Here is a 15887-nt window from a genome sequence, read left to right on the forward strand (position 1 = left end):
GGGCAACTCCTCGACAGATCCTCAGGAGCTGTTCTAACGCTGCAGTGATCAGACGCACTCTGTGCATGTGTGCTCCGGCGTTAGGCTGCCCGCGCTCCCAGGGAGACGGAGCACCGTACAGTGGTCACATAGCTAGTATCTGAGAACAGGTTCAGTCAAGATCCCACTTGAGCATCCCTGCCTCTGCTTTCGCTCTTCTGCAGGTGTGTGTGTTGTGTTGTGTTGTGTTGGGGCCAGGTGCTTCCCTTCCCAGCAGGCTCACCTGCGCATGAGGAGAGCAGGAGAAGCGTCGCCATTTAGAACACAAAACGTAAGATGTCCTTTAAAGCCTTTTCTCGGCGCAGCGTAAACCAGAAGGTGGTGGGCTGCCTCCTGGCCCCTGGCTCTGCAGGGGAGGGTGTGGAGGTTTCTTTACCTCCTTCCCCCCTCCACTGGATGGAAACTAAACCCAGAGCTCTGCTGGGAAAGAGCCCCCGGCACAGCAGTTGCAGTTTGTTCACAGCCGCCAATTTGTTGGCTTTGTGCTGCTTGTGACTGAGGGCACACCATAGTACCCAGCTGGAACATGCCTGTCCCTGGCAGCCAGAGAGCAGGTCGGACTCTGCATGGTAGCTGAGCTGCTCTGACTCCCCCAGCATGGACAGTCCAGGGACATGTCCTAGCCACAAGCTGATTGCTTCATCACCCACATCCCTGCACCCAGCTTTCCTTGGGGATGCGAGGTTTGCAAGGGGCCCCTCAGAGCCATTGACCTGGGCTGTCCAGTTCGGCCACCAGAATGCCACACCATGGGGTGGTGACTGCATAACACAGGACAGCTGCTCTGTGCACCTAGCCCTGGCATCCAACAGCTGGCTGGTCACAAGAGCCTCTGCTACAGCAGTTTCTTTACTGTCCCGGGGGGCACATCCACATTTCACGTCCTGAGCTGGGGTGAAAAGTTGGACTTCTGAAATTGACTCTGAAATGGAAATTCCGGAGTATTTTATTTCTGAAACATCAGAACATGCTGCTTGAAATGTTCTGTTTCAATAACCTCAGGCCATTTATAATTAAGTACAAAATATTGACACTGGATAGACTAGTTGTTATATAGAAACAGAATAAAATAAATTGTAAACTTAAAACAAATAGTCCTAGTGAAATAAGGCCACAAGGAGACATTCCATTCTGATGCACCTTGTTCAAAAATTTGTCCAGTTTCTTTGAAATTGACATGTTTCTACAAAACGTTTCGATTTCAGAGCAGTGTTTTCCTGTGGGAAACCTGTTTCATCAACAACAATTAGACCCGCTCTGGCAAGGAGAATGGAGTTGGCCGGACTGGGTCAGGCCCCCAGCCATCTAAGCTGCTAGCCTGTGTCCAAGGGGGGCCAGCACGGGGCCCATTGCTGTGAAGGAAGGGGCGCAGACAACCTCCGAATGAGTGTTTTTACTGACTGAATTGCCCAGTGGTTGGCTCTTGCTTGCCCCTCACTGGCTGGGGGGTTGTAGGCTTAGGGCTGAGGCAGACTTTAAACCTTCTCTCCTCTTTATTTGTCTCTTGTGTTTTCCCTTCTTTCTTCCTCCTCCATGAAACTGGGGGACCTGCTTGGGTGCCTGGACCAGGAGGAGGGCTGTTCTTATTGGCTGACCCAGTAGGAAGCACTGAGCCTTGGTCAGCGGATGATGCTGAGTGGCTGGGAGGGTTGTGAGGTGTAAGGCCGTTGTTCGCTTGTTGAGGCTGTTGCTCTTTCCTTATATACCTGCCATGCAAGTGCCCCAGCCAGGACTTTGAGCCCAAAGGCCTGGCCCCACCCCACGGCAGGCGAGCAGCCTGTGAATCTGCCTGGGGTGGTGGCTAGCTCGCAGCTGTGAAGAGCTGCACTGTAGCAGCACTGCGGCGGCCGACCTCGCTGGCTGTTTGAGCAGCAGCTGGAGCCTGTAGGGCGAGCTGATGACTAGTCACTGCTGCTTTGCAGCATCACAGTGTTGATATTGTTTTCTGGTGCTCGGTAGGCGCTGCTCCAGCTGCCAAGGGAACATCCGTTGCCTTGGGCGTCTCTTTAACCCCACGCAACAGACTTCTGCCCATGTGAGCCTTGTAGACTTACCTCTGGCCAGTAACGCAGGGTGTTACTGATTACCTCCCTGCGCAGCCCCCACACTGGGCTGAAGGGTGAGAGCTACCTTAGTGGGAGCGCAGAGCTGCAGCGCAGGAGGGAGTCAGTCGTTCCCTAACTGAGCGTGCTCCCCTGCAGCCTCTCGGAGCTCAGACTCACAGCTGGACTCTCCCCATATTGCCCCAGGGGGAAATGAGGCCCGGAGCAGTGGAGGTGGTGGGCAGATCTCCTGAGCCCAGTCCTGTGTCTCCTCCACAAAACTGCTCTGCATTTGACTGCTCCCTTTCAACTCTGTTCCCACTGCTGAGGACAAGGCTTCCCAGTGCCGTTCTCCTGCAGATTAGACCAAAACATTATTCCCCGTTGGCCAGCCTGAGTGCGGAGAGCCTGGGACTTGCACAGGCAGATGCTTGCAGTGCAGCTGTAGCTCCCATTCGTTTGGTTTGTGGCAATGCCAGTAAAGTCTCCATGTTCCGCAGGCTGTGGATGGACCCAGCTCTGGTACCCATCCAAGGCACGGCCTGCGGAGGTCCTTCTCACTTGGGTCTCTTCTCTCTTCCTTTGCCCAGTGGAATCCTGTCCACGGAGCTTGGACTGCACGCTGCAGAGACGGGAGTTCTGCCCCCCTGGTTCCCACACCTGCGGCCCCTGCCTCCAACAGTTTGTGGAAGATGAACACGGACGATGCATCCAGAGGAAATGGTTCTCCACTGGTATGTATGTATGCTCAGCAACAGGCCTTCCCACTGGGTCCATGTGAGCACTCTGGCCAGACTCTGTTCACGTCAGGGGTTAGAACATTCTCTGAGATGCCTTGAAAGTGGGGGCTTCTTGGGCTTGTGAAGTCTTACCTGTGGATGAAAGTGCGTTGTAGAGAGGCAAGTGTTGGCAGCGAAGCAGGATCTCTCCCCTGCTAGTATCCTAGGGCTGGAAGGGACCTCAGGAGGTCATCTAGTCCAGCCCCCTGCCTAAAGCAGGACCAGCTCCATCTAAATCATTCCAGTCAGGGCTATATCAAGCTGGGACTTAAAATCCTCTAGGGATGGAGACTCCACCATCTCCTTAGGTAACCCACTGCAGAACTTCAGTACCATCCTAAGCTGGGGAGACAGATAGGTATGTTGGATGGTAGGGATTGGGTCTAGGGTGACCTGGATAAATTGGAGGATTGAGCCAAAAGAAATCTGATGAGGTTCAACAAAGAGAAGTGCAGAGTCCTGCTCTTAGGATGGAAGAATCCCAAGGATTGTTATAGGCTGGGAACCGACTGGCGAAGTAGCAGTACAACAGAAAATGACCTGGAGATCGCAGTGGATGAGAGGTTGGATAGGAGTCAACAGTGTGCCCTTGTAGCCGAGGTGGCTAAAGGCATATTGGGGTGCATTAGGATTAAGGTGACCATCCGTCCTGTATTAGGCAGGACAGTGCCATGCCATAAGGGCATCCCAACTTATTCTTTAAAAGGGACTAATGGCCCCGTATTTGGGCCCTCCTTCTGCTGACCTTTTCCTCCAGCAGGTGCGCAGGCATGGCTGCCAGTGGCAGTCACTTCCCCAAGCCTCAGGAAGTGCAGGAGCATGGCCCTGCCAATTCCCCAGGGCTTGGGAAGCTCTGGGGACTGCCTCTTCCCTGGGGAGCACTGGGGGGGCTGCCATTTCCCTGGGAGGGCTGGCAGCTGCTGCCTCCTTCCCAGCAGTCTGGGGCTTGGTGCAGCTGGGAGGAGCCACCCCTCCCCCACCATTTCCCTGTCCCGTATTTGGGACAGGGAGTTATGGTCACCCGAGTTAGGAGGAGCATTTCCAGCAGATCTAGAGAAGTCCATTGTTCCCCTCTACTCAGCACTGGTGAGGCCATATCAGGTGTGTTGTGTCCAGTTCTGGGTTCCCCAGTATAGAAAGGATGTGGATGTATTGGAGTGGGTTCAGCAGAGGGCTATGAAAATGATTGAGGCCGGAGCACATGACCTATGAGGAGAGGATGAGAGACTTGCGGTTATTTAGTTTGCAGCAGAGAAGACTGACAGGCGATTTGATAGCAGCCGTCAGCTTCCTGAAGGGGGGTTCAAAAGAGGATGGAGAGAGGCTGTTCTCAGTAGTGACAGACAGCAGAAGAGCGAGGAGCGACGGTCTGAAGTCAGAGGGAGAGGTGTAGGTTGGGTGTTGGATCACCGGGAGGGCGGTGAAGCACTGGAATGCGTTGCCCAGAGAGGTGATGGAGTCTGCACCCCTAGAGGTGTTTAAGTCCCAGCTTGACAAGGTCCTGACGGGGATGATTTAGTTGGGGTTGATCCTGCTTTGAAGTAGGGGGCTGGACAAGATGGCCTCCTGAGGTCCCTTCCTGCCCTGGGATTATACAATTCCTAGAGAAACAGTTGTCTTTAATATGCAGCCTAGACCCCACTACAGCCTGAGGCTTCACTGGTGCTCCCTGTGTCAGGAGTGGGCCTGGTGGTTCTGGGAACAGAGTTTGACGACCATCTCGTTCCGCTTTGTGTCCAGTTGGCTTGTAAAGCTGAGCTACTGTGGATGTGATCCTGTAAAAACCCCTCTCTGGGGGTCACCTAGAGCAGGACTCTGGAGTGCCTTGCTGTGGATAGTCTTGGGCTGGGCTGATGCTGTGTGACTCTGCCCTTAACCCTCCCGACTGGCATCTTGCACCCATAGCTGCCAGCTGCAGCGAGGGGAGGGGTTTGTCGCTCTCCTATATAACCCTGTCTCTAGAGTAGGTCAGTGGACGAATTCTTCTGCCAACCTGCTTGCTGCTGCAGCGGGGGCTTGGCTGGCCACGTAATATCCCATGACGTTCTTCACGGGCCTGAGCAGTGTAGCTGGGTAGACCAGGGCTCAGGCTTCGGCCCATGCGATCATTGGTCTCCATCCCTGCCTCTGGGGCATCTCGCCCATGGGGATGCTGCTCCTGACTTCAAGTGCTTGTCTCCCAGCTCCCTGCTTTGCCTTCTCATCGCGCTCTGGTGCATTTTCACACTGAGCGCCAGCCCTTCTGGGAAGCCACGTGATGGCGTTGCATCCTGACGAAAGAGGAACCCGAGCTCCTTGCCCTTGTCCGGTACCCTGTCTGCGCCACTTAAAACCAGCCCTCTGTGCTATCCTGGCTAATTGTTATTGGCCTCTGGCAAATGCCTCCTGAGCCCATGAATGCAGGGCCTCTGGAGACCTGCGTGCAGCCAGCCTGTGTTTGCTGTCAGTGTCGTTGGCGCAGAGAGCACTGACGTCAGTTCTCTAATGAGGTGCTGGGGCTTGGTGGCCCTGGGGCACGGCCAAGCCTGCAGAGATGGACCTGAGCAAGAGGGTGATGGTGGGAGTGCAGCTCTGGAGGTTGGCAACCCTACTGCAATCTGACAGCTGGTGAGCAAAACGGGAAGAGTTTTTCAGGCTGGGAGACTTCTGAGTTTCTTCCCTGGCCAGTTGGGGTCGGAGATACTCTCGGGAGCGCTGTGTGTCTTCAGAGCAGAGCAACTTGGGCTGGGAAGAGCTGTGCTTTGCAGCAGCTTTATTGGGAAGTGGGGGAGGAGAAGCCACCTGCGGCAGTGCTGATGGGTGAGCTGGGCAGAGGTGGGGGCCTTTGAGCTTGCTCAGATCTGGGCTGGAGCACTGAGCTCCGCTCTTGAGACGCGTTACTGGAGTCTCCTCGAGTGCGGAAGGAAGGAACCTAGCAGCGAAACTTACCGGGGGTGTGACAGGCAGAGTGCATTACGAGCTGGGCCCCAGCCCTTGAATTGTTTTGGCAGATTTTCCCCGTGTGTGGCCCCTAGCCCTCCTGCCACGATCCGGACCACATGCCGCCACCCACGCTGGCAGACTCTGCTAGCATGAAGCTTCGAAGCCTGGCTGTTGAGGTGAGCCCCAGCAAAGAGCTCTGTCTGCCTTGCAGCTGAAGGGTGTCCCTGGACAGGTGACCAGCTGGTGCTTTTGCTCTTGGTTCTGAATAGCTCCTCAGTACCGAGTGAGTCTGGGGTGGGCCTTGGGGGCCAAGAAGGGGCTGCTCAGTTGAGACAAAATGCAGCCCTGGGGGTGACAGACACTGTCCAGACTAGTATATGCTTCCGTTCAATGCAAGCTGACCAGCAAAGCTGATGTAAATGAATCTCAGCCCACAGGACTGATCCTCTCTTAATCTGGCCTCGCATGCCCAGGGCTTGAATGAGGGTGCACCCTAGCCAGCACCAGAGAAGCAGACCTATGTAAGGGCTGGAAGAGTGACACGCAGACCCCCGTGGCCATTTGGAATAGTGCAGAGATGGGTTCCTGTGAAACAGGGCTTCCCAGGCTTGTGAAAGCTCAAGCCCATCCCCAGTGCATGGGGAAAATGAACCACATCACGTTCCTAACTGGTGTTGGATGGCCTGCATGTCATAATGTGCATGCATTCTGCACCCCCAGAGGTGCCCCCCGTGCTGTGGCTGGCTGGAGGAATTGCACAGGCCACAGCTGCTGCCCTGCATGGGACTAGGCTGTTGTAACTACTGATCAATGTGGCACAAGTTCTCCGTTTTAACTGCTTTAAACCCGGCAAAGACAGAGCATTCGACCCTGGCTGCATCTGTACCGATGTGCCAGGAGAAGAGCAGCATTCAGCCGATGCGGGTCAGATATTCCAGGGCATATGTGCCCATAAAAGGTGCCTGTCTAGTGGAGACGAATTCTACATATAAGCTCCTGCTGTACCTGGGCACAGATGCATTAGCAGGGCTTGGGTATTTCTGGGATACCCTCTGCTCCTGACAAACGTGTGATGCTCTTGCTATCCCTGAACTCAGCCTAGGGTTTTTTATGGCACCACTTTTCTCAGGAGTACAGACCTTGGTGCTGAGTTGCCGTCATGTCCGTGTCCGTTGGAACCTGGTTCGTTTGTGCTTTATGACCTATGCACACTCTGCCCCAGGAAGTAGTGGCAGCATCTCCCTGCCAGCAGCAAATGTCCAGAGGATGGGATTTCCCAAAGCAATCAGCATGGCCCTGATTTAGTGCCTATGGAAATGAAGTTAATTTTGGCAGAAGCAGAGTTGGCTCCAGTGCTGGGTATTGTAGGAAGTCACATCCTGGAAGTTCAGTTCTGCTGGTGGCCTCTGCATTTCATCAGAGCAGGTCGGGGTAAATGGCCAGTCACAATGTGACAAGGTGTCAGAGTCTAGGACCTCCCGTGTGCAGACTTAGAACTTAGATACCATCTCATGCTGGTGACCAGACGTGGTGCAGTGGGTCCTAGCTGCAGCCCAGAAGCACACGGGGTTGTGTGCCACAAAGTCAGAGGAACTACTTGATAATTGGCTTCTTCCTCCCAAACCATCTCTGACGTTGAGGCCCAGCAATATTCCTTCTTTCTGCACCCACTGCAACGGGCACATGCTGAAGCGAGGTGCTGGATACTCTGGCTTTGCTACTCTTGCCGAGAATCCTGCAGAGCCCCTTAGTGTCCCGAGTACTGGCCAGCTGTGTGCGCCAGCTGAGGGCAGAACGTGCCGTGGCACCTCACCCTTCCTTTCCGTGTGTTACTCTCTGGGCCACAGCTAATCTAGCAGTGTGGAGTGTGTTAGCCAAGTGCTGCCCCAGTCTCTGCTTCACAGTAGTTGCAGGCAGCCCATAGCGACTGCTTCTTTAAATAGTGTCCCTGGGGGTGCTTCGTTCTGGGTGTCGGTGCATCCTCATGCCAGTGCTCAGAGGTTCTTCTATAGCCATGGTTTCCTACGCGATGCGTGTGCAGAAGTGCACACTCCTGCTTCCACATGCACCACCTCCTCCGTCCGATGAGCTCATAGGTATACGGGGAGCTCGATGTTGGTGGGGTCCTTTCGAAAAGGACCCCTGTGTAGCTGAGCCACACGGGAGCAAAACATGGCGATTTTGAAGCGCTGTGGCAGGGGGCATTTCAGCGCCTCATTACTATTCTTCGATCTGGCCATTAGCGTGGCCATTTCGAAGCTTTTGGTAAGTGTAGACATAGCCTCAGAGCGGAGCACCCACGGGAGCACTATTTGAAGAAGAAGAGGACGTTACTCACTCAGTGCAGTAACGATGGTTCTTCAAGATGTCCCCCCCCGCCCCCCATGGGTCTTCCACTTCCCTCCCTCCTTCCCTGCCTTGGAGTGTCCTGCTCTATATGTCAGGTAGAGAAGAAATTGAGGTGTCTGCGCCGTGTGTGCTCCAGAGAGCACGAGGAGGCGCTACGGCGCATGCACGGTGCAGGAAACCCCGGCTATAGAAGAATCTCCCAGTGCTGGCGCGAGGATGCACCAAAACTCAGATTGGAACACCCACGACGTCACGCATCTCGAAGAGCCAGCGTTACTGCACAGAGTGAGTAACTTCCTCTTCTCCCCAGCAGATCTCAAAGCTCCTGTACGCAGGAGGTGTGTCCCTTGATCGTCTGGTTACAGGCGAGGAAGCTGAGGAATGAGCAGGGAAGTGTCTCTTCCAAGGCCACGGAAAAGGCAGATCAGGGGATAGAGCCCCAGGCTCCAGAGCTCTGTCCACTGGACCAGAGGTTCTCAACCAGGTGTACCTATACTGTGGGAGTAATCAGAGCTCTTCCAGAGGGCGCATAACTCATTGTTTCTCAACCTTTTTTATGAATAAAAAATATTGGACTTATTTTTTATTTATCCTTTGTGCACAGTGATAAGTCTGATGGGAACTTGATGGCCAAGAGGCCATTTTTTCCAACCAAACAGGTATGATTAAGTTGTTTAAACAAATGTGTTGTGATGGCAGAAAAAAATGGTGTGTCTGAAAATTAGACATACAGAGGGTACTTATAGATTTGTTTAAAGGAGCACTTCGTAAAAAATGGTTGAGATGCACTGCGCTAACCCGCCCCGCCTCTCCCGCCAGCGCTGCACTAACCCGCCCTGCTTCTCCCGCCAGCGCTGCACTAACCCGCCCCGCTTCTCCCGCCAGCGCTGCGCTAACCCGCCCCGCTTCTCCCACCTGGACTGCGCTAACCCGCCCCTCCTCTCCCACCTGGACTGCGCTAACCCGCCCCGCTTCTCCTACCAGCCCTGCGCTAACCCGCCCCTCCTCTCCCACCAGGGCTGCGCTAATGCGCCCCGCTTCTCCTACCTGGGCTGCGCTAATGCGCCCCGCCTCTCCTGCCAGCGCTGCACTAACCCGCCCCGCCTCTCCTGCCAGCGCTGCGATGCTCACACCTGTGCTGACCCAGCACTTTGGCTCTGGGATTCAGATCAGCTGACACATGATGGAATCCAGTTGTGGCTCCATCTTGACCAGAGCTGTGCTCAGGTGAGCCTGTGCGTGGCTGTGACTGGCCCCGGGCAGCAGTCAGTGCTGGAGGCTGGAAATGGGCCCTCCTGTTTGTCACTCTTGTAACTCACCTGGGGCACCAGCGAGCAGGATGGTGCGTTCCAGCCGTTCATCTGCGCACCTGTCGGATGCGAGTCAAACGCCGAATGCTCCAGGCACATGTCTCTTGGCCTCAGTAGCCAAATTACGCGAGTGAGGCAGCGAGAGACAACAGCCATTAGGCAGCTCCCCTGGACCTCAGCTTCTGCTTGGGAGCATCTGGTCCTTCATTTTGGTGCCAGCTGCCTGGGACAAGACCTGCGCGACGGGTGGTAGAGCTGAGCTGTTGCAGCCAGTCCATGGCCTCCTTTGCATTCACCAGATGCAGTCATTCCTTATTCCCCTTGCTAAGTGGGAAATGACCTGGTTAGCAGCCAGCCCTTAACTCAGCCACAACAGGCCCTTCGGTGGCTGGGAGCCATATGAAGTGAGACATCTCAGGCTGGTGCTGACAACCCACCTTGGTCTGCCATGCAGCTGCCAGCTGTGTTACAAAACAGCCCTGTGTGCTTGCACTGCCCGACCCTAACCAGGGCAGGACACTCCTGTTCCTGAGCCGTTGGGCAGGAAGTCAGTGTCAGCCCCTTCTAGCCTCTGGTCTTGACCTTCAAGCCAGGAGCTCTGAGCCTGGTCTGCTTCAGTGGCTCTAGTTGTCAGCCTGGCCCCATGTGTCCAGCCTTGAGAGCCACTCTTCTGGCGCCCTTCCTCCTCTGAGTGCCTATCCTCTGTCCCTCTCCTCGCTCCTCTCTGGGCAGGTGAGCGCCCTTGTTCCCAGCTGCTCTGTAAATTGGCAGCAGGAGGTGGCTGTCCCCTTCCTCGGGGGCTGGAGCAGGCACTGTAAGGCTGTGGCTGATCTTCGGCCTCCTGTTCCTCACAAGGCAAGATGGCCACCGACGAGAGGCAGCTTTACACCCTCGTGCTCCCCAGTCTCTTTGCTGGCTTCCCTGCTTTGCCCTCCCGCCCCCAGTGCTTTGACAGGGGCAGTCCTTGCACAGTCCTTCAGGGCTGCTCCTCCTCTGGCCTTAGCAGACGCAGCTGTGTTTGCTGCCCCCCAGGCCCACCGAGCAAGGGAGGAACAAGGGGGCTTTGCACAGCAGCCTGGCAGTTCAAAGGGGCCCAGAGCTCAGGCGGCTGCTGCTGCTGCTGTGGAAAGGAGGGACCATTGCCAGAGTCTGGGCAGCACCAAGAACTGACTGTCCTTGGCCCTGCCCCTTCTGGTGGCACAGAGCTGGGCCCCCTCCCACCTTGTCCTGGGGCTGCAGCAGCTGTCTGTCTGTCCCACCACCGCCCCACTGCTTCCCACTCCAGCAAACAAGGCCCAGAGCTGGGGTTCTGAGCCCCGATCTCTCTCTGCCGAGATCTGCGATGGCCAGGCAGGAGTTAAGCAGCTGGTCGTGTCCTGGTTCCCCCTCACTGCTGTGGGTTTAATTGAGTCAAATGGCTTTTATGCTTCACCTTCTCTGTTGGCGTGTGTGCAGGGACGAAGCCGCCTCTGGTCCAATGGCTGCGCTGCCTGGTCTCCCTTGGTCGAGGACCAACAGGCGATGTTGCACAGTGGAATTGAACAGCATCAAATGACAAATCTAAGCTCTTCCTTCTGCCCCGTGTACTGAGCCTGTGCTGCTCCCTGCTGTGCAGGGCTGGGGGGGTCTCAGCCCTCCCTTGTCTGTTCTGACTCATCCGCCCGATGCCCAGAGCTGGCACAGCACAGGCGTTAGTCATGGCCTCGGAGGGAAGGGCAGGACCCATAAGTACGTCCTTTTGTGCAGCGCGTGGGCCCTGTGCCGTGCCAGGTGCTGACGCTTGGCTGGCAAGAACTTGCATGTGCTGGGAGCTGACCGGCAGCAGGTGGAACTGCCTCATCTCATCCTGACCCCCACCTCCCCATCCAGAGGGAGAGCTAGGCAGTAGCTGGGAGACCTGGTTTGAAGTCCCTTCTCTGCTGCAGATTTCCTGGGCGACCCTGAGCACATCACTTAGCTCACCGTGCCTCAGGTTCCCATTTGTAAAAGGGGAACAGCCCTGCCCTAGTGCACAGGGGCGTGAGCAGGAGAAATACATTAGCCTGCAAGAGGCCAGAACCTGAGGTGAGGGAGGTATTAGTGCCTTGTGGGGCTCCTGGGAACAGGCCTGTCACCTTTGTGGCTATCCACCCCCCCCTCCCCCCCACCACAATGGCTGCCTGGCAACGTTTCCAGCTCCGGGCTGAGGGGTGCCGAGTTCGTGCGTGCTCAGGCTGGTTCGTTGTCTTCTCCCACCAGCCCCAAGCAGCCGTGACCAGCTGTGGCAGATGGTTCTCTGTGGTATCGGACATGCTTGTCCCACAGCTTTACTTTCTGGAGTAAGGACAGCCTGGGCAGGCACTGTGACGGCATTTCCAGGCCCGGCGCAGGGGGGATTTTCTCTAGCAGGAGTATGGAAAAGGTCTCCACAGCAGCGACCACCTGAGGCACCTCTCCTCGGCCTGCCCATGGCTTGCTGCCGCCACGGCCAGGTGAGGTTCGGGGATGTGGGTGAAGCTTAGCCTCTGTCCATTCTCATAGTCAGTCCGCTGCCCTGGACTTGAGGGGTGGAATCCTGCCTTGAGCCGCGCACTTTACGTGCGCCTCACAAGCACCGGGCAAACAGCCTGAGCAATGCGCCTCTCTTGTGCAGCAGGAGAACCCGAGGCGGGGAGGGGTGGGAGCTGCTTTCCCAGGGTGACAATGGGAAGAGGCGCCAGGACGGCTGGGTCCCACACAACCAGCTGGTGCTTTCCCTGGAGGCCTCCCTTGGGGTCTGAACTGGGAATTTCCCCATCTGAGGCGGGATTTCAGCTCTCTTGCAGACTGGCTGTGCCCAACCCTGTATGTTCCCCCGCTGCATTTTCACGCTTCAGCTGTGCACCTCTCGACCCAGGACCACTGCATGCTTAGGAGGACGTATCTTCTGAACCCGGAGTGGGGCCCTCGCGTGGCGCCAGCGTGACCTGCCCGCTGAGGGGAAATGGCGCGGGTGGGCAGAGGCTGGAGGGTGGGTGGGCATGGCGGGAGGACAGGTCCACACTGCAGTAAGCCCCCCAGGGACTGAGTCTCTGAGCCCAGGTCAGTGGGGTGCAGGGTCTGGGCTGACAGCCACGGGGGCAGATGGGCTTGGCTGGAGTTGGGTGTCTGAGCTCCTGGAAGGGGAGGATCTCAGAGCCTGAGCTCCACGCTGCAGTATTTAGGCCACGGCCCGAGCCCTGGGAAACAGAGGCAGCTGGCCTGGGCCAGCCGCAGTCATGGCTTACTGAATGGGCGGTAGGTGCTCCGCTGGGGTGTCGCCGGCAGGGTCCTGAGGTCATGGGCAGAGGCACTGTGGCTGGGCAGCAAAGGGGAAGCTTTCGCTGATGCTGAACGTCACCCTTCACTGGAAGGCCTTGGGGCACTGGGCTGGAGGTCTGGGGACCTAGGGGCAGTGTTCCCTGTAAGCTGGGCACTTGTGCTGCTGCTCGAGAGAGTCCAGTGCTTGCCCGGCTGGGGAGCAGAGCACCCACAGGCTGTGTTTTGTTTTGACAGGTGGTGCGTAGCCGCGCATGCCTCGATGCACATAAAACTATTCTGCACATGGGTGGAAAAGATTAACAGGAGCATTTCTGGGGTCTGTGCCCAGCTCTGCAGGGCAGAGCCTTTCTCCTTGTCTGGGCCCCACTTGCTTGGATTGTAAATAGTCAGCACATGGCCTGCTTCCTGTGCTACATTTGTACAGCACCTGGCACAGTGGGTCCCTGATCTCAGCTGGAGGCATGGAGGGGTGACCACAACATGCATAACAAGGCAGGGTCAGTGTGATCGCTCTGACCTGGCTTTGCTTTCATCAGTCTGTCAAATTGAATAGCTCAGTTTGTTGCTCCCCTCGGCTAGCTCTTGTCCTCTGTGAGCTTGGAGGATGGGTGTGGACTGGGCTTTGCTGAGAGGTCTGGGAGGGGAGGCCTGGGGAGGATTTTGGTGGCCTGGCCTGGCCTGCGTTGGCTGGGTGGGCGCTATGCGTCTCCCTGCGAGGAGCTGCTGATTGGAAGGCACAGATGCCTCTGGGGAGGCCGTGGGCTGGTCCTGTCCAGTGTTGGTGGGGGGAGTTGTACGTTTTTCCCAGCTTGCCTTAGGCTCTACGGAGTGAGGTTTTCAGCAGAGATGCAGCTTGTTCATCTCCATCGCCATAGCAACCCTGCTGTGTGTCCGCACGCAGCCCTGCGTGGGTCTGGGGTGGGCGCGCTGCCCCCCGCGGGGGTGCTCCCTGCAGCTGATGAAATAATGAGCGAATCCTCACGTCCTGTCCTGTCAGCGACATCAGCCTCACTCGAGGAGTCAGCACAGCCAGTACGGTCCCTAGTGCTGCATGGGGGAAGAGGGGAATGCAGTGTCATGTTGAGGGGGCGGGGTGCAGTGCTGTGTCAGTTTGTGGCGGGGGCAGGCGGATGCCCTGACGTTGGTGGGGAAAAGCACTGTTGTGTGGGTGTGGGGGGGGTGTGAATGCACCACCACTGTGTGGTTGTCGGGGAGCAAATGGCGAGAATGAGATGCAGTGCTGTGTCGGCGGGGGATGGGTGCAGTGCTGTGGCGGGGGGTCGGAGGGGGCATTGGGTGCAGTACTGTGTCGGGGGGGGTGGATGCAGTGCCGTGGGGGGGGGGGGTTGGGTGCAGTACTGTGTCAGCACGGAATGGGTGCAGTGCCATGGGGGGGGGTTGGATGCAGTACCGTGTCGCTGGAGGGGGTGGGTGCAGTACTGTGTCGGGGGGGGTGGATGCAGTGCCGTGCAGGGGGGTTGGGTGCAGTACTGTTGTCAGCGGGGGAATGGGTGCAGTGCCATACAGGGGGGTTGGATGCAGTACCGTGTCGCTGGAGGGGGTGGGTGCAGTACTGTGTCGGGGGGGATGGATGCAGTGCTGTCGGGCGGGGGGGAGGGGTTGGGTGCAGTACTGTGTCAGTGGGGGAATGGGCGCAGTGCCATACAGGGGGGTTGGATGCAGTACCGTGTCACCGGGGCGGGTGGGGTGGGTGCAGTAGTGTGTCAGCGGGGGAATGGGTGCAGTGCCATACAGTGGGGTTGGATGCTGTGCCGTGTCGCTGGAGGGGGTGGGTGCAGTGCCATACAGTGGGGTTGGATGCTGTGCTATGTCGCTGGAGGGGGTGGGTGCAGTGCCATACAGTGGGGTTGGATGCTGTGCCATGTCGCCGGCAGGCATAGGTGCAGTGCCATGCGGGGGGTTGGATGCAGTACTGTGTCGGCGGGGGATGGATGCAGTGCCATGGGGGCGGGGGGGTTGGGTGCAGTGCTGTGCCGCCAGGGACGTAGGTGCAGTGTCGTACAGGGGGGTTGGATGCGGTACTGTGCCGGCGGGGGTTTGGGTGTAGTGCCATGTCACCGGGTGCATAGGCGCATTGCCATGAAGGGAGGGTTGGGTGCAGTGCCCTGTTGTCGGGGCGTAGGTGCAGTCCTGTGTCGGCGAGAGGATGGGTGCAGTGCCATGTTGCTGGGGACGTACGTGTAGTGCAGTGCCGTGCAGGGGGTGGGTGCAGTGCCATGTTGCCGGGAGGTTGGATGCAGTAGTGTGTCGGCGGGGGATGGGTGCAGTGTTATGCAGGGGGGTTGGATGCAGTGCCGTGTCGCCGGGGATGTAGGTGCAGTGCTGTATGGGGGGTTGGATGCAGTACTGTGTCGGTGGGGGATGGGTGCAGTGCCATGCAGGGTGGCTGGGTGCAGTAACGTGCCGCTGGGGATATAGATGCATTGCCGTGCGGGGAGTGGTTGGGTGCAGTGCTATGTCTCCAGGGGCGTAGGTGCAGTCCTGTGTCCGGCAGGGGGAGGGGTGCAGTGCCATGTCGCCGGGGGCATAGGTGCAGTGCCGTGTTGCCAGGGGCGTGCATGCAGTCCTGTGTCCAGCAGGGGGCTGGGTGCGGTGCCGTGCGGGGGGGGTGTGCGGCACTGTGCCGCCGGGGGCGTAGGTGCAGTGGCGTGCGGGGGGTTGGGTGCAGTGCTGTGCTGCGCCGCCAGGGCGTAGGTGCAGTGCCGCATTGCCATACTCCCCTTGTGCAGCTTGAGGAGTGGCTGTGTCTGCGCTGCTCTAGGACCCAACGTGCCAGGAGAAACATACAAGTGCTCACTGCTCACTGCTGCCTGCAGCCCATATTGCCCCCTCCACCCTGCAGCCCAGCCCAGCCCAGCCCAGCCCAGCCCAGCCCAGCCCAGCCCAGCCAGTGCTTTGCAGGCACAAGGGAGTTTGGCCTCTATAGCCCAGGCTTAGGAAATTGGGGCACTGAGGTTCCTGCAGGGCCCTTTTGAGAATCCTAGCCGGCCCCCGGCCCTGCCGGCTCCCCTGTGCTGTGGCTGTTGGCCCTTGGCCGTCCCAGACCAGCTGTAAGGCCGATTGGATCCTTCCCAAGGGCAGGGATCCAGCTTTCCCTGGGGGCCGTGAAAGCCCTGTCCTGTGGGCGTAACACACCAGCATCCCTT

General features: G+C 57.6%; 1 protein-coding gene across 1 annotated transcript in view; it reads left to right on the forward strand.

The window, feature by feature from the left end:
* NPDC1 (neural proliferation, differentiation and control 1) overlaps nt 1-15887 on the forward strand; it is a 106629-nt gene that overhangs the window by 69488 nt on the left and 21254 nt on the right. Inside the window, exon 2 of the mRNA XM_075015588.1 lies at nt 2672-2815. Coding sequence (XP_074871689.1) covers nt 2672-2815 — 144 coding nt within the window. The remainder of the gene's footprint in view (nt 1-2671; nt 2816-15887) is intronic.

This window comes from Carettochelys insculpta, chromosome 21, assembly GCF_033958435.1.
Source record: "Carettochelys insculpta isolate YL-2023 chromosome 21, ASM3395843v1, whole genome shotgun sequence".
In the NCBI taxonomy this organism is placed as follows: Eukaryota; Metazoa; Chordata; order Testudines; family Carettochelyidae; genus Carettochelys; species Carettochelys insculpta.